The 18,262-nt window shown below is 42.1% G+C and overlaps 3 protein-coding genes across 4 annotated transcripts; 2 read left to right on the top strand and 1 right to left on the bottom strand.

Moving 5' to 3' along the window:
* Nucleotides 1–2,647: 2,647 nt before the first annotated feature.
* Nucleotides 2,648–9,310, top strand: gmcl1 (germ cell-less, spermatogenesis associated). Of its 2 annotated transcripts, none has more exons than XM_076758256.1 (15): nucleotides 2,648–2,996; nucleotides 3,606–3,788; nucleotides 3,911–4,034; nucleotides 4,136–4,232; nucleotides 4,355–4,452; nucleotides 4,573–4,685; nucleotides 4,790–4,855; nucleotides 5,125–5,209; nucleotides 5,310–5,400; nucleotides 5,510–5,650; nucleotides 6,232–6,301; nucleotides 6,422–6,497; nucleotides 6,596–6,741; nucleotides 7,385–7,472; nucleotides 7,588–9,310. In XM_076758256.1, the coding sequence occupies exons 2-15, from the start codon at nucleotides 3,613–3,615 to the stop codon at nucleotides 7,726–7,728; spliced, it is 1,512 nt and encodes a 503-aa protein (XP_076614371.1). In that variant the 5' UTR covers nucleotides 2,648–2,996; nucleotides 3,606–3,612; the 3' UTR covers nucleotides 7,729–9,310. The 2 variants fall into 2 exon arrangements, with proteins under 2 accessions (XP_076614371.1, XP_076614372.1); XM_076758257.1 differs by having other exon boundaries at nucleotides 2,859–2,996; nucleotides 3,606–3,792; nucleotides 3,915–4,034.
* Nucleotides 9,311–10,555: 1,245 nt separating this feature from the next.
* fam136a (family with sequence similarity 136 member A) lies at nucleotides 10,556–12,382 on the bottom strand. The gene is made up of 3 exons (XM_076758258.1): nucleotides 12,109–12,382; nucleotides 11,852–11,992; nucleotides 10,556–11,447 (listed from the first exon to the last, which is right to left on the bottom strand). Exons 1-3 carry the CDS (start codon nucleotides 12,193–12,195, stop codon nucleotides 11,259–11,261), a joined length of 417 nt encoding a protein of 138 aa, XP_076614373.1. The 5' UTR covers nucleotides 12,196–12,382; the 3' UTR covers nucleotides 10,556–11,258.
* A 649-nt stretch (nucleotides 12,383–13,031) lies between these two features.
* On the top strand, nucleotides 13,032–17,914 carry pcyox1 (prenylcysteine oxidase 1). Its single transcript, XM_076757284.1, has 7 exons — nucleotides 13,032–13,290; nucleotides 13,503–13,640; nucleotides 14,633–14,839; nucleotides 14,956–15,130; nucleotides 15,257–15,468; nucleotides 15,590–15,742; nucleotides 15,850–17,914. The coding sequence occupies exons 2-7, from the start codon at nucleotides 13,520–13,522 to the stop codon at nucleotides 16,518–16,520; spliced, it is 1,539 nt and encodes a 512-aa protein (XP_076613399.1). The 5' UTR covers nucleotides 13,032–13,290; nucleotides 13,503–13,519; the 3' UTR covers nucleotides 16,521–17,914.
* The last annotated feature ends 348 nt before the right edge of the window (nucleotides 17,915–18,262 follow it).

Here is an 18,262-nt window from a genome sequence, read left to right as displayed (position 1 = left end):
TTTTTCCTCGGCATATAGCAGCTGTATAGGATATCATCTAAGCTGCAGTAAAATAAATAAATAAAAAAATATATATATATATGTATATATAATTTCAACTTTTATTTGTTCTAGAAGTTAATTAAAAAAATGCACATAAATAATAGTTACCTAGAAATATTCAAAGACCAACAAGGCAGTTAATACATTCTCTTCTAATTAAAAAAAATCCCCACATACACTGTCTTAGGAATATGATTCAATTATTGATTTGAACAGAGTTAATCAACCCTAACCCTAAAGCACAGATCTTTTCCTTCATACATGATGATTCCTTATTGTATGCTTGCATCTCTTTCTCTAATTTTTCCTCTTTTACAGCACATCCAGAAGCACCAGGCTGACGGCGTCTTGTGCTCAAGAGGAGGACAAAACCTGGTCAGCAAGTCACACAGACAAACCATACCATAATCAGCACCCTGCTGGTTATTGTGCCCAAAAAATGAAAACAAAGGCGTTTACGTTTACATGAGGAAAGTCTTCATGTATGAGCATAGAGCATAATTAAACTGCTGGATAACAACACATTGAAATGTAGTCAGTGTTGCACTGAGATCTCACTAGATGGTCGAGTAATTCAAAGATTCATCAAATTAGCAAAACAGCTTTTGCTGAATAAGTATTTGTGCTAAGTGAATGATCAATAAGGAAGAGAAGAATGAGACAGGACTGCAGAGAAATTATATTTATTATAATCATTGCATATGTTTGGCTTTGGGTTTAGATTCAGAAAAAAAACCATCAATGATGGGGATCAAATATATCAGCAGAGATTATTTGTGATACTATTAAATGGTGAATTGCACAAGAGGCACACAACACAAAAAACAGTCAGTCAATACACACAAACTCTTTCTGGTGTGACTGTGTGGAAGGAGAGTACCACACAGTGCCACTGGAGGGCTGTCATGGATTGTATATTAATGTCTGTTTGCTTTTTCTTTATTGACCCAGAGGTTTTGGAGTAAAGGTTGTGCTGTGCGGGATTTTCTTTCAGGTCTTTAGGACTCCAGTATTCACACTATTAAGCCAAGTGGCAATGTCAGATTTTTTTGATGTTAAATGCTGTTTACCCTACAGCTAAAATAAAGAGGCAAGTAAAGGGCAACCCTGTCTTTATTGAGAAGAGTGTTTGGAGGCTAATTAATGGTGCAGAATCCTCTACACTTTTAAGTATCCCCTCTTTCACAATGGAAGGAGGCATTAGGCTTTAAATTATGTCTTTAATGGTTTGGAAGGTGACCACAGCTGCTGAATCTCAGTTGTCTGTAGAAACTGGTGGTATGTTTTGGCCACTGCAGATGGTTGTAGACTAAACACTTTGTCCAACTCAGGGCTTAACTAAGCCTCCATTCAGTGAGGTCTTGGTCTTCATGGGTGGGTTATTCAGATGTGACTGGGAAACGGTGTGAGAGGTTTTGAAGTGGTCAGAACAGACAAAACAGCAAAGACCTTTGTACGCCAGTTGCCTTGGATGCATTGACACTGTCCCACGCAGGCAACACAGGCATACATCACTAGAGAGAATGTTGTTTCAGCTTCACCACTGTTTTCAATTAGTGGACATTAAAGAAAATAAAAGGAAAGGGGAAATAGAAACAAACCTCTGAGCTTTGTTAGAATTTCATTAGTTATTAGTTTTCAAGCAGCTTCTTGGAAGAACTGCTGCAATTAAACCCACATAAATAATACATTCATACATTCTTCACAAGGCACTGGAAACTTTATTCTTCATATGTTTCAGAGAGTTTTGGATGATTATCTGACCTGCTGTACATTGACTAGATGACTCCACCATCAAAGAATTGGATCTGAATCAGAATCAGATGTGCACCAGCTGAGCTGTTTTTCTTGTTCTTTATGCAGGTCACTTTTGCTGTTGATCTCAGTGAGTCTACCTGATTAAATAAGGTTAAAAATACAGTATTACTCCTGAAAATTAGTGACAAACTATTTCTATCTTTGTGGGAAACCTCCTTGAAATCTACTCTGTTAGTAATATGTTATTTGTGCAATGTAGGCTCAAATGAAATGAATGCATTTTTTTGTTGTTGTTTTTACCTTCTGAATTCAGACAACAGAAAGCATAAGTTTAAACTTGATATGGAGCATATTTGGCTTTATATTTTGGGGTTTCACAAAAGGAAATGGTGGTTGCTCCACCCTTTCTGTTTTCAGTGTTGTTTTAAAAACATTTTAAAGTTTTTATATACATAAATTGCTAAATGATCATTTTCATCTCAGTGCAGTCTTAAATGAAATCTTCATTAGGCAAAGGGAAATATAAGACTAAACAGTGTTGATTTGGCTTCAACCTTTGGACTCAAAAGGAACCAGACAGACTAGTCAGTAGGGTTCAGCGGAGGTCTAATGTGCAGCATTATTATTGTACAATGTGATGGCTAATAACTATAACGCTTATGGTGAATTTAACGTATGGGTATAGTATGAATGAATCGTTAAATCAAAAAGTATACATATAATGCCAACAAAGAAAAAGATTTGCGAGACTTGACTGACATTTTCCAGACGTGTAATTCGTCCGTCTCACAGTAGGTGACGCCACTGAGCAGAGCAGCCGCCTGTGGGGTATAAACGACGACGAGGAAGAACAACAACAACAAAAGCAGCCGCAGAATTCAGGGCAGTTACACATCATCTCCTGTCTGCGGGTTTATATTTGCTTTAATGAAAAAAAAGATGTAACTTGAACCAAACGGGGTTTTGTGTCCTGGAGGCTTGCGTGGAGTCGCAGGTTGTCAGAAGCAACGCTGCTGCTGTTTTCAAACTTGTTTTTCGTTTATGAGCTCGGCAGCTAAGCTAGCTCTCAGGTTAGCTCTTCAACTGGCACGTTAACGTTAGACCGACAGACTGTCTGACCTGAGATAATCACCCGGTGTCTACCGTCCAAATTAACCCGACACCTCTCTCTCAGCTTTTCCGGTGCTAATCACCAGGTAAGGTGGCTTAGTCGCTGTCTTTTGTTGAACAGACTGTACATCTGGTTTGCATATGCTGAAGGTAGGAGCCCACAGCAGCTGCTGTTATGGACAAGTGTCGATAATGAAACTTCAGTCACGTTTTGTTTTGTTGTGCACTCAAACTCAAAAGTACAAAGTCCATTTTTCTTAACAGACCCACGTTAACAAATTTGTCCTAATATCATTTGCTGTTCTGTGATATCATGTTTTTTAACCAAATACCTATACACTACATGTGATGTGCTTGTATTTCTGGGATGATTGGTGGTACGTAGAAAATACCGCGACACGTGGAATATGATGTCCAAACAAGTGTGAATTTGCTGCATCTGTCATATTTTTGTTATATCATTGAATTTTGGGTTGTTGGTTGGACAAAACAAGCAATTTAAAAATTGTGATGGGTATATTTCATAATTTACAGACATTTCATAGACTAAACAGTAAGGTGATTGAAAAATGAATCAACGCATTAATCAGGAATGACATTCATCCGTAGTTGGAGCCCTCATATTTTATCACTGTACTCTAAAAGCCTAAGTGCCTGACAGATGATAGCTTTGCTTGTGTTATGTCTCTTTAAAGCGTAGAGATGGGAAGTCTGGGCAGCAGGTTCCAGTCCCCGTCTCAGGGACCAGAGGAGGCTGCAGAGGGCACAAGTATCAGCCGCAAGCATGGATGTGAGTGTAAGAAGAGGAAAAGAAATGCCCAGTGCGACTGTGACAGCGAACAAGAGGAGGACGATGCCATACTGGATACACCTCGCAGGCAAGTCCATTAAAAACATGATCATGAAGGTCAGTTCAGTTTCAGAAATCTTTAAGTCATCAATATTTTGCTTTACATTTGTTTTGTCTCTTCTGTTGTTTGTGTTTTCCAAACGTGAGCAGGAAGAAGTTGAAAAGCACATCACGATACATTTATCAGACTTTGTTCCTGAATGGGGAAAACAGTGACATTCGCATCTGTGCTCTGGGACAAGAGTGGAACCTCCACAAAGTGTACCTGTGTCAGGTAAAACATAAACACAAACACACCAGCCACTCATGTGGGTTATCATTGCCTATCATTTAATACGCTTTCTCTTTTCTCTCTGTCCGTCTTGCATATTGAAGTCAGGGTATTTCTCCAGCATGTTCAGCGGCTCCTGGAAAGAGTCCAACATGATGGAAATCAGCCTAGAGATCCCGGACCAGAACATTGACACTGAAGGTGAGAGAACATCAGGCTCAGAAAGCAGAAGTCGACCATGTTTGTTTATGCTTTCAACTGACAGAACTTTACCTCTGTGTGTGTGTGTGTGTGTGTGTGTGTGTGTGTGTGTGTGTGTGTAGCTCTGCAAGTCGTATTTGGATCCCTGTACCGGGATGATGTTCTGATCAAGCCGAGCAGGGTTGTCAGTATTCTCGCCGCTGCGTGTATGCTACAGCTGGTCAGTACAGTGAATAAAGTGGATTACTGTCTCAAGTGTCAAATTCCCCTGTTGATTTTTGTCTTTGCAGTCACTTGATGGAAAACCTAATCAGGTCTCGTGGTTTGTTGTTGTTGATAGGATGGCTTGATCCAGCAGTGTGGAGAGACCATGAAGGAAAACATCAGTGCAAAGACTGTGTGTGGCTACTATGCTTGTGCCAGTATCTACGGGTTGGATTCAGTCATGAAAAAGTCAGATTTTAATTAATTTTAAGAATTTCACAGGAATAAATGGGCAATCTGTCCTTTGTGCTGTGTTCTTACATCACATTGCGTTTGTGAATTTCTTTCTGCAGGTGTCTTGAGTGGCTTCTGAACAACCTGATGACCCACCAAAATGTTGACTTGATGAAGGAACTTGGGTATGTGCTCACAATTCTTCTTTACTGTTCGCCCTCTTTTAGCTTCAGTCCTTTCTCAAAGTAACTTTTCTGATAATCAAGGCATCAGATCCATTTTTATATCATAGCTCAACCCTCATGATTGTAATGTGCTGCTTAATTAGAATAGTCTTGAATAGTTTTAGTTCTGTGACTTCTTTAATGAGAATAATCAAATGGTGAGTAGTTATGTTTTGAACCACAGTGTAAAAATAGTGTCATACTCACCGTTTTTGTCTCTGCACTTACAGGGCAGAGGTGATGCAGCAGCTCATCCAGTCCTCAGACTTGTTTGTCATGCAGGTGGAGATGGATGTATACACTGCTCTTAAAAAGGTACATGAGAAAAATTAGAAACTTTATAACTCTCACATACACTCACTGTAGCATCAGACCTCTTTTTAAGAGCTTTCTTTGTATTTTTTCCTCCCCACAGTGGATGTTCCTGCAGCTCAACCTGTCATGGGACGGCCCAATCAAGCAGCTTCTGGCTGACGCCGACGCCTGGCTTTGCAAACGCAGGACAGGTACAAAAAGGCCACGTCTTATGAAACAGTTATCTTCATATCTGGCCTTTTTTTGTTGGTAGCCACACATGGATGTTTCACTCTGTTTCCACTTGACTTTGCTTCACAGATCTGAGTGAGAAAGAGCCCTTCTTGAACACAGAGGAGGGGGCACCTTTTCGTTCAGTGTTCAGATACGTTCGTCTGCAGTATATCATCAACGATCTGGCATCTGCACGCATCCTGGAGAGAGACAATATTTTGCCTCCTGGTAAGATGTGGCTCTGTCTGACATAACTTAATCATGAATTTGTTTTGTCTGTGCTGTGGAAAAGAAGACATTTTAAATTTCATCATCTAGTATCAAATTGAATAATTTAATTCAGTTTTCAGAGGCTCTCATGTTATTCCTGACTGCTTAATCGAGGAAAAATAAGGCCAGTTATGGGAACAAATATTCTGTTTTCATCTTTTGTGCTTAATTCAGTTGCGTGAATGGTCTAATTTCACTAACTGCATTTGCTTGCACAACATAATCCGGTGTTTGCCTTTATTCCAAACATCCACATCCAACATGGCCTAAGGCCTAATTCTGGAAATCCAAATAGAGCATGTTGTTTACATGACCTGATTCAAAGTCTGAATATTGTCATATCTGGAATGATAGTGGAAAATGAGTGTGCATGTAAGCCTAGTGATTGTAAGCGGTACGAAGAATTAGACACACTTGCTTACATTTAACTTAAATTCAACAAAAGCTCGTAAAGCATCATTACCATCGTTCATCCTAACGTTTATTTCTTTTCCATGTGTTTATACATTGCTCATATTTTCTATTCAATCTTACTCCAGATTGGCTAACGTCGGTGTACAAAAACCAGTGGTTCGCTATGCTCCGGACAGAATTTGAGAATGATAACGGGTGAGAGCCTGAGGCTGAACAGTCGTTTTGTCAGTGGACTGTTTTCTATAACCACAGAACTGCATGCGTTGAATATGTTTTAATGCTGTTGAGATGACGAAGGCGCCTGTCTGTCATTAGTCCCCATGAAGCCAACAAAGAGGAGTTCGAGCTGAGCAGCATGAGGTGTGGCAGGAAACTGACTAAAGATGGAGACGTGAGTTGGACAAACTTACTGCTACAGTAACTTTTGCTCCTGTGCAAAGTATTTAGTTTGATTTTTATGGAAAAATAAGATAATTTTCCTCCCCTCAGTACTGCTGGAGGTGGACAGGCTTTAACTTTGGTTTTGACCTGCTGGTGACCTACACAAACCGTTTCATCGTCTTCAAAAGAAATACTCTGAGTCAGCCATGTGGGGGCGCTGTGAGTCTGCAACCTCGAAGGCATCTGGCGTACAGGTCTGTAGTGCGCTCAACCTTTGAGCATTTATCTAAAAGCTGCGTACAGCTGTGTCTGTATGGACTTTAAAATAAGCGAATTAAGATGATCATTTATAAATAGACCATAAAAATTACAGCTATAATCTGGAAAGAAACTCATCTGCAAGAAGAACAAAAACTAATACTTAGTGATAGAGCATTTGTTGAATTTGCTTATTTAATGAAATTACAATAGAAACAATGCTTGTTTTTGACCATTTGTACAACAAGATTTTATTATGTATATGTATGTATGTTGTGCATTTATGTTTCAATACGTAATAAATAAGGATTACGTATTGAAACTAGGTGTTCGATGATTGTTTCCTGGAAATGGAATTTATTTGCTTTCTTCCCGAGAGCTGGATGTTACCTTTGGACAGAGCCAGACTGGCTGTTTTTTTTCCTTGCTCTCAGTCTTTATGCCAAGCTACATTAGCCAGCCGCTGGTGGTAGCTTCATATTGACCTAACTGACATGTGAGTGGTATCAGCTTCTCATTTGACACTTGGCAAGAAAGCAAATAAGCAAATTTCCCAAAATGTCACGTTACTCCTTTTAAAAATATGTGCAGCTTCAATTTTGGAAGGTCGTTAACCTTTGACAACTCTCATTTGTTCAGGCTGCGTCTCGCTTCCTTTGATAGCCGTGGAAAACTGGTCTGCAGTCGCTCAACAGGTTACCAGCTTCTCACCCTTGAGAAAGACCAGGTCAGTGCACGCTGTTCACCCGTAGATACAGCTGGCTCGCTTGCCGTGCCGTCACCTTGTACAAAATGCTGTTTTTGGCTTGCTAATTGTTCCTCTTTTCCCTTTGATGACTCAGGAGTATGTGGTGATGAACCTGGACAGCCGGTTGTTGTCATTCCCCCTCTACGTGTGCTGTAACTTCCTGTATACGTCGCCTCAGTCGGACCACCGCCCAGACTCCTCAGACCAAGAAAGCACTGCTCACAGCGTGTCTTGATGCACCGTGGCACACCCAGCTGCCATTATCTGCGACTATTCCTCTGGTAATGCTGAGACACTGACACGAGCTTGTATGTACAATCCACCGACACATTAAACATCACCTGACATTGGACATATCATCTGCATGTTATGTAACTCAGTGGATTATGGGAACATCATGAGGGAACAGGACTGGAGGGTGAAACTGGACCTTTGCTGGCTTGTATGGGAAGTTTCAGGTCTGTTGTTCGTTCTGATCATACTGTATGTAAACAGACTTTGGGGTGATGGTCGGAGGTGTGGCTGTGGCTCCGCTGATTGGTGCCCTCGAGAACCCAGTGCTGTTTTTACGATGCACATGTTTTCCTTTTGATTTCTAATCGGCGCACAAAACAGCACCCTTCTTTTTTACGGACTTGAATCGATGGCTCCGTGTAGGAAGCAACAACAACAGAGTGGGACATACGGTATACCAACAGTGTCATAAACAATGTAGACTAATAAACAGATTTCACATGGCTCGCCGTGGCTGAATCCAGATGGCAAAGGTACTGCACAATCACTGCCAACACTTAAAACCTGTAAAAAGACTAAATGAAAGACTGGCACGGCATCTCTTCCACCTGCTGCTGTTTGAGTATCATCATAGCTGCTTCCACATATCACCTCTACTCTGTATAAGTGGCTCTGTCTGCCGTTACATAAAAAGAAGGTAGAGCACAGCCGATGGCTACAATCACCAGACATCACTTTGAATTGTGAAAAATGAACTGATACATGCAGTAAAAGCAGGATTTTCAGCCTGTGTTTTAACCCTCGTTGGTCCGTGTCCGTCTTTGTCTTTGTTGGACATGAATCAGTGCTGTTGTACTCCAGAGCAGCTTCTATGAAGGCTTTCGGGTTGGAAAGTCCACCACCTCTCAGATTATACTCTGCATCAACTTTCAACTTTGTAAAATATACTGCAAAATTCATTTTATAAAACCTGATATGAACAAAAATGCTACGTCAAGTGATACAAGTAGTCTCACAAAGCCCAAGTAACCAACCTGAGCCTCATTGACACAGTTTAACGATGGACGTCCAGTCACTGACACCAGCTTTGTGATGTTCACAGCAGAATGTTGAAGCTCACACAAATGTTGATCCACTGCAGCTCTTGACACCAGCTACACTGTCCATTTACTGACATTAAAGTGAGTCCACCGCTCCTCTTTTGCAGCTGTTTGACACATTTATAAGGCAGGATATTTAGACGGCTCCCATCACCACATTATGTACCTTTGCAGTTATGTTGCTGTACACTTGAGTGACTATTTGTTTGGCAATTTTGGAAATCTGTTGTTACCTCATGCTGTTTTGAAAACCAGTAAATGGGTGTTTTTCGCAGACTGATGTGCTGCTAACTCATTCTGCTCAGTATGACTTGCCTGTATAGCTGTAACTGTAATTAAGTTCAAAGTTGAAGGTGTTTTTGTTTGGCATTTATTTATTTTTTACTTGATTTGTATTTGTATGGATTTATTTTTGCAAAACAAAGTATGTATACACTTCTCGACAGCCAATAAAACTGCCCAGTCACATGGGCTGTGGTGCTATCCCATGACCTCTTCTTCCAGCGTAGGTCTTTACTACAGCTGCAGTTATCTGTGTATTTATGCTTCTGTAGATATTACAAATTAACTCTTGCTAAGTATTGATTGTGTCTTCTGCTATTATTATTATACGGTGTCCTCATTATTTCCTTTCCTCCTGCTGACGCCCGGTTTCCTATTTAATGATGTTCATTTGGACATACTAAACGATCATATCTGACAGAGCTGCTCAGCCATTTTGATTCTGTGAATGTCAGTGATCATGTGCTGTATCATCCCACATGAGATGACCGAGCACTCAGACTACTCTCACAGCTAAAAATGATCACCTTTTTGTGGTGATTCTGGTGGATTTCCTCTGTTCAAAACAGCTGATCTTTATTAGGAGTGAAAAAGGTTGGATAATTAGGAAAACAGGAAACTCTTCTAACACTCATCCACAGATTGGCTGTCGAGTTCTTCAGATTTACGACAGGGTTTCCTTAAGGCGGGAGCTCATTTTTGTAAGAGGTATTTCTGTGAGAGTGGCTCAAAGATAAGTGTGCAGGTGACAGAATATTCAGTTTTCAGTTGGCTCATCTGCAGGCTCTCTTCTTCTTGAATGTAATTCAGCAGTGATCTTCTCTTGCCAAATGTTGGTTTTGGTAAGTTCTGGAGAGGCTGCTTTTATCAACGTCTTTGTTTCTGACTTTTTATTCTACATTTAGATGATGTAAAGTACTGAAAACGAGACCTTAGTCGTAAGAGTTCTGTCAGAGATTATCACATATCCTACTTCATCCTCTTGGCTTCGCTGCTCTCTCAGGCTTGCTCTTCCATGTTCCTGACACCTTGTTTTTTTACTGGCTCCATGTATGCATTTCATTCTCCTCAAAGGGCAGTCTGACATAATTGCAAACTTTGCAAGTCACCAGATTGGTTGCGTTGAAATAATTTCACCAGCTGTGAAATTAAAACATTGTCCACATTAACAATGACAATATGTTAGAATTGGACGAAGTAAATGGGGCTGTAGGACTTACATCAGGTCTACACTGCGCTTCCCGCGTCATGTATTTGTTCATGTACAATGTTCTCCTGCACTTACTCAGACTCAGTGTTGCCTTTCTTGTAACATTATTTGTATATAACTGAATATTCTTTTGCAATCATTAAAATATGTAACAAAAGCATCTCTGGCATTTGTCTCAATACTAGCAAGCAGAGCTCATGCTGTTATGATGAAGTAATGCAGTTCAAAAAGCAGGTACGTCTATCAAACTTTTAATCCAGATATATAAACATCTCCCACGAGGGGAGGTCAGATAATCAGAACAACTCGCAGTAAGTGACACACACAAAAAAAAAAAAAGAACGAGGGATTAGAGGGCTCATACTGCAGTGAAACATGCTAAGCTTCACGACAACTTCGAAATAAATTGTGGCTGGGAGCAGCTGAACATAAAGGACATTCACACCTGAATACAGGAATAGATGCACACTTGAAACGTCATGGAGTACTCAGTTTTAAAACTTGATACTCATATGCATATTTTTTTTAAAAACGGACACTTAACAGGTCCCTTCAAAGCTTTTCTGAGCTGCTGTCTTGTTCACACACAGTGACATAACACCAGATGATCACTGGATGTTTTGCTCGTCCCAGATAAACCAGGATCTGACAGGTCAGATCCTCTCAGCTCCCAGTCTCCACTGTTTGTAGATGACACATGGTACAACAACAAATCTCACAGCGAACAGTTTTAAACCTCCACAACACCAACATTCAGTCACAGCCTCTAAAACTTGTCAAAAATCCTTTGTATCAAATGATCCATTATGACGTTCACTCTGCTGACCCTTTCACGGTGTTCCAGCCCTCTATTCCTCTGTTGTAACTGGTCAAACTGGCTGAGCTGACTAACCCTGTGATGCTGTATGTATTTGCGTCTCCAGCCGCTCATCCCGCCCCTCACTGCTCTATAGAGTCCAAATTCTCTCTGAGCCTTCGGGTCATGCTGGGGATCAGGTTTACGTGGTCATCCACACAGCTGCCCACACAGCGCTCCATCAGCGATCGAACAGCTGGCTCCTTCGCGCCAGAGTCAAACAGATCCTTCGCCTTATCGTTGCAGTGCATCGTGCATCTGGTGAGGCGGTCCTGCGGGGCAAAGACAACATGGTTTTATGCTCACTGAAGACACAGAGAGAGAAGTAGTAGTAGTAGTAGTAGTATCATAGTTTACAAAGAGTGGTGAAACCTGTAATATGAATATGGGGGGGATATAAAGCACAACACAGAGCCAGATTACTCTTCTTTTATTTGCTTACTTTTAACCAGGGATGGCTGACAACATTTGAACTTTAGACATTAATGAGCTGTGTGTTATGCCTATTGCTGTTGTTTGTAACTTGATATGCGATTTATTGCCTTGATTTCCCTGCTGCAAAGCTAAAGGTTATTTCTCATGTGCCCTTTAATAAACTCCCACTGCGGGTCTGATGCGAGTGAACTTAAAGTGCCTGGTCCCAGACAGCGGTGAGCGTGGATGTCATGTCCCTCACCTGGAACTTCTCCAGCTCTGAAGTGACCAATCCCTGAGCTTTGGCCAGAGGAGTGTGACACCTCTCGATACACTGATGCACCTGAGACATGGAGTCTGAGGGGCGATCACAGCAGTCTGCACTGCAGCGGAACATGCGACCCTGCAGCAGGAACACACAGTTAACACATGCGATGGATAAAAACTGCTGCACACATCAGACTGTCAGAAACACAGCGCTGCATCCACACTTCATGTCTCCACAGATAAGACACCTGCCTGCATTTTACGGATGTGGTCCCTCTCCAGACTTTGCACCATGTCTTCCACCACGGTCTGCATGCGTGCCTGATGTGCCTCTGCCATCTTTGCTCTCGGCGCGAAGTCTTCACTAATATTTACGACGAGTTTAGTTCATAAACCGGAGCGGACACGCTGTACCTGCGGTGTCCACGGCAAAGCTGTCACCGAGCTGCTTTACTTTACAATTTCTTAATAACTAAGGTCACCTCCATAGAAGCATGGTTCAAGATGTGAGGATGATTACGTTATTTCCGCTTTACTTCCGCAATAGATTTTCTTAAAAAAAAAAAAAAAAAAAAAAACCCTCTTCCGTTTTTGTGATCTGCCTTCAAAATTTAAAAAAAACAGTGATAAAATAGACTGTCACAGACACATTTTTTTTTTTTCATCATTTTATCATTATCGGCAATTAACTATTCTCAATATTGATTTTTTTTCTCGTGAGAGATTACAGACGACAGATGACAACTTCCGCTCAGCTCATTCAAAGTTCAATGAGCCCCTTTTTCCTGTAAATTTGACCGCTAACCACCGAGTATGCTTATCTGCGGGCACATCTGCCATATGATACACATTAGAACCGGAAAAGATGTCTCAGAGAGTGGGTCTTGTAGTTAGCGAGACTGTAGATGGACCCCTCTCGACTCAATGCACAGATCGATTAACCCTTCAAAATAAAAGATCTTAAGATCCCGACATTCTACCTTACATCCTCCTGCCATTCTTAGCCATGGTACTGAAATTAAATTATATAGTAGTCTTAGTATAATTTAGTATAGGTAATGTGATTTATAATGTATAACGTAGGCAGGTTTACACAGAAGCATATAATTGTTACTTTTCATTACCAAATGTGTGTAGATATAGCGAAGCCTTTAGTTTGAAACTCAACCTTAAGCGTACCCGGAAGTGTGTCTCAATATTCAGAGACGTTCACGGTACTCCGGCGTGAGTCAATCGCTAAACAAGTTTAATAGTTAGTTGTTATTGTCTCTTTGTCTCATTGTAGCTTTTGTTAACTGTTCAGTTTAATGTCGAAATAGACGGGAGGGAATTTTACTGAGCTTTCAAGTTATCTTGAAGTGCAACGGCGAAGTTAACTCTGTGAAGGCTCCTTGTGGACCGAGCTGCAGCGCTCCTGTACTGACTTTTGAAATAGTGAGTCCACAACGTGCACTGTACCACTGAACTCTTTCTCTTTATACAGTTTTAAGACATGATAGCGGTCGCCTCGGCTGTGTAAGACGTTATGTTACCATTTCCTTCGTTATTCTTTGTGTGAGTGTAAAACCCCGTGAGTGTAACCTTTGACCAAGACTGATAGCGACTGATGGCTTGAAGTAATTGGCTTGTTTCTTCCTCTTTTTCAGATGCTCCGTAGTGACAGATGCCCACAATGAATCCACGAACCCTGTCACTGAGGGCGCTGCTGCTCCTGGGCCTCTGGAACACCGGCAGAAGAAGCCTGGCCTCAGCCCCAGAGCTGCAGGAGCAACCCCAAAAGATTGGTAAGCCAGTCCCAGGTCAGGGTGAATGAAAACAAGACATAAACACATCAATCCTCCTCTCTAAAACTTCCTCTTCAGGTCATTATGATGCTTCTGAAGTCTGCTTCAGTGGAGGGTAGGCAAGCTTGTTCTCTCCAGGGTGCTTCAGGTTCATGTTATATTTCTTTGGGGAGACCTCACTGTGAACTCAGCCAGATGATCAGCAGGCAAATAACAACAACAGCATACTGTAAATACACAAAACTCACAAAAAATACTTTGCACAATTGTGTTTTGTGGCATGTTTGATGTGAGTTGAATGAGGAGATGGCATTTGCATTCATCCTGCAGTGCCTCCCAGAGGGAAGCTCGTCACATTCATTCAAATCAGTTAGTCAATATGAAAGATTGATTATCAGATGGAATGTTTTTCTTGGTATTATCCATAAGATATTAGACACTATGATGATATGTTCTTTGATTTAGCTGTATCAGTAACTCAGAAGCATGTAGGTCACGATGATCTTGCTATTAACCAAAACTATGAGGCCTCCACGGGGGAACAGAATTGATCAGGGGACTAATCAATCGTGAGAAAAGGGCTGATAACAGCTTAATCACTCTGGGGTTTTGGACTGTCCTTGAGACTCCAAAAGCGATTTGAAGACATCACCTTGAGTAGTGGAAAAATATGATGGGCATTTTATGGGCAATATAATGAAAGTATAGATTTAGATAACAGTGATCATCTAATCAAAAAATGATCAGCTCTTACTCTATAATGAAAGTAATTATTAGTTGTAGCCATAGTACAGAACTTTAAGGAGAAAACAGTGTGGAAGATTTGACAAAAGTAGTATCAAGTGTCAAATAACATAAAATTGATGAAAGACGTTTGTTCTGTAAAGGTGCATATGGATCGACAGTATAACCAGTGTCATCAGCCAGGTGAACAATTCCAGCTGAGCCTGATGCAAAGTTGGTTTACTCTGTTGTCACTTCTTTTTTTAAAGCTGTGGTCGGAGCAGGCATCGGAGGAGCCGCTGCGGCCTTTTACCTGAGGCAGGAGTTTGGAGTCGCGGTGAAGATCGATGTGTTTGAACCCGGCAGTGTTGGCGGGCGACTGGCGACAGTGAAGATCGGAGATTATGAGTACGAGACGGGAGGCTCGGTCATCCATCCTCTGAACCTACACATGAAGCACTTCATTGAAAAATTAGGTAAAATCACCGTTTCTTGAGTTAAACAGGCTCAGCACAAAACATGAATAGTTGAAACCATAGTTTTCATGCACTCCAGTGTATTTGAAGCCAGCTATGTTCCCTGTGTGTTTCAGGTATTCCTCCCAGAAACGCCGTCCCCTCTAAAATGGCCATCTTTGACGGGAAGGAGCTCACCTTTGAAGAGAGCGACTGGTTTTTAGTGAATTTCTTCCGCTTGCTGTGGCGTTACGGGTTCAACTTCCTCCGAATGCAGATGTGGGTGGAGAGTATTTTGGACAAATTTATGAGGTGAGGAGGAGAAAAGCAGCTGTCATGGCTCCTAAGTCTAATTTCTTCAGCGTGAGAACCGCAAATCACTGTTCCTTGTTCTGCTGGGTGTCTTAACCGTCGTGTAAATCCTTTTTTTTCTCACAGGATCTATCAGTATCAGCAGTATGGTTACTCATTCTCCAGTGCGGAGAGGCTCTTGCACGCCATGGGCGGCGACAGTTTTCTTACCCTGATGAATCAAACCTTGGAGGAAACGATGATAGGCGATGGATTTTCACAGATCTTCCTCAATGATATTGTGACACCCATCACTCGTGTCAACTATGGCCAAAGTGTCCGCGTCAATGGCTTTGTGGGTATGTTTTACAATGTAAGAATTTGGACTGCTTCATTACATATGTAGTAGAAATATGTCGGGGAGGGGTTTGTTGAAAAAGCTTAAAATAGAAGCAAGTTCCTGTATGTGTTGTCTTCTAGGGGCCGTGTCATTAGCAGGGGCAGATTCAGGCCTGTGGGCAGTGGATGGAGGCAATAAGAGAGTGTGCTCGGGACTGTTGTACCACAGCAATAGTGAGCTCATCCCTGCCAGAGTGACCTCCATTTCAGTCAAACTCCGACCATCCAAGAGAGGTGCCTTTCACATTCCTTCAATTTACTCATTTTCTCTCACTCGTGGATTTCTCACGTGTATGTTAACACCTTTGAATGCCAAACCTCCCTCTGTCTCCCATCTGCAGGCACCACAGCCAGCTTCTATGAGGTGAATTATGTTGAAGAATCAGGCTCAGCACACTCTCTGTATGACATAGTGGTGATAGCAACACCGCTTCACCAGGGAAAGTCTGACATCGCCTTCTCAGGTTTCTCACCTCCGATCCCGTCTCACTATCCGGGGCGTTACCAGCAGATTGTCTCCACCCTGGTCCATGGCCTGGTGAACATGTCCTACCTCGGGACCACAGAGCCGGCCTCGGACTTCACCGTGTCCGACGTCCTCACCACAGGCTCAAAGGGCTGCGCCATCAACAGCCTGAGCTCTGTCGACCCTGTCCACATCCCTCAGGGTTACAAGCGACCCCCTGCCAGCCAGGCCAAAGTCTGGAAGGTGTTCTCCCCAGAGCCGCTGTCCCAGAAGCAGCTGCAGGACATCTTCCTCTCCTGGGATTCGGTGTCTGAGACCAAGTGGCTGGCTTATCCCTCTTACCGCCCGCCGCAGCGTCAGACCCCTCCTTTCATCCTGCATAACCGGATGTACTACCTCAACGCCGTGGAGTGGGCGGCCAGCGCCATGGAGATGAGTGCCATCTCTGCCCGGAACGTGGCCCTGCTGGCACACCACCGCTGGCACCAACAGGTCAGCAAGATCGACCAGGAGGACCTGCACACCCGACTACGAGGAGAACTCTGAGGAGCGAGAACTAAAAGCAATAAAGTACTATCAAGTACAGTATAAACACACATGCCTGCTGCACTGTAATAACACTCATGTCGGGGCAAGTCTTGACTCTCTGTCAGGTATCCGGGGGCCCTAACTACTTTTAAACACAAAAGTTTGGCCATTTTTCTCTCTTTTTCTCAAAAAGCTCAGTGCTGAGGTCTGGGAACACGGTGACAAAGTCTGCAGCTAAACAATCAGACAGGTTTAACCAAGTCAGTGGTTTAACTAGATCATCCAGACCACCATAACTGGGGGGTAAATAATCCCTCACTGCACAGGAAAACCTGTTTGTGCACACACAGCTAATACAAATATGACATTTTTGAGTTGAACCAAGAAGTCGTTCATGTTTATCTTTGCTTTCTCTTTAAAATAAGAGGCCAGGCACTCAGACAGGTCGAGCACTCTTGCTTCTTTCACCATGTCTCTGCTTTCCCAGATCTCAGCGGTCACCTTGGTGAGTATAATATCATTATTAGCAGTAATACGGCATCAGCCTTTAATCATCCTAACAGAAGCCCCAGTTCATCATTCACCAGCAACAGAAGCACAAATCACACTGAAAGGTGGATCAACATTGTACTGTGCTGAATTTAGTAATCACTGTGAAACATGCTGCACTGCAGGGTAGACACACACGCTCGAGTGTTCCTCTGTCTGCAGGAGGGTCTCGAGCACGTGTGTTTTTTTTAATGTGCTTTCCTGCTGTTTGGAACACGGTACAACTAACATCCAGGAAGTCAGCTTGTCGGTGTCGCACAAACCAGCCGCCATGACCCTCGAGCTGTATCCCTGCAAAGTGTTCGCTTATTTGTAGATGTCCTTTTTATTGATTGACTTAAGTGTCTTCCGATGATCTCTCAGACGCTCTCTTCAGGTCTTCCTGCGCCATCAGAGTCAGGCCGCCAGGACCGAACTGAAAAGATGCATTTCTGTGTTTTGTTTTAACGAACGGAGGTTAATCAGTTTTTAAGCGTCCTGTCCCTGTGATTTATCAGATGTCCTGTCGCTTTCATGCTCTGTAGCCACTTTGGGAGGAAACTGTAGTTTGCTAACTGTTTCTTGAGCACTTTTAGAGGTGTATTTTTCTAGGTTTCTCAAAGAAGTTTTCTGGTTGTGAGAATATGTCAAGAGATACTGTAGCAAAAATAATAATTATAGCGTGATTTAATTGACAGTAAAGTTTCCGTTTTACACTTAAGTCCTTTTGCAAATGCCAAAATAAAATCAACCATGTGGAGTATTTAGACCAGCTTCTTCCGCACAAAGAAAATGAGACTTTTACAAATTTAGATTTCAAACAGCACTGAAACCTCTCTGATCACACTGTATGTTTACAATCACAATAAAGTGACGAGGCCTTGTCTGCCCTGTGCTCTTATTTACCATTTTAGTGTGATTGTGTTATTGTTGACCATTTTACTCCTGTCTAAAATTCAGGTTTTTCTCTTTTTTTGAGTGTGAGAGGAGCAAAATGTCCTCCAGTCCCTTTCAGGACTGAGGAGACAGTTTGCATCCTCTCTTTGATCTGCGTGCTTAATCGAGGAATTGTCTTTCTGAGTCACATTGTGATATGCAGTGAAGTCACCATTTCCATTCCTAAAAGGAAATGAACATTGTTTTCAGCTCAGATTGCAAGGACCCCCATTTTTTTTTGAAATCAGACAGACACAGAAACATCCCAAATAAAGGCCCGTGTGACTGAAGAGCCA

Source organism: Chaetodon auriga, chromosome 19 (assembly GCF_051107435.1).
Source record: "Chaetodon auriga isolate fChaAug3 chromosome 19, fChaAug3.hap1, whole genome shotgun sequence".
In the NCBI taxonomy this organism is placed as follows: Eukaryota; Metazoa; Chordata; class Actinopteri; order Chaetodontiformes; family Chaetodontidae; genus Chaetodon; species Chaetodon auriga.
Note: the sequence above shows the minus strand (reverse complement) of the source record. Positions and strands in the feature narration are given on the sequence as shown.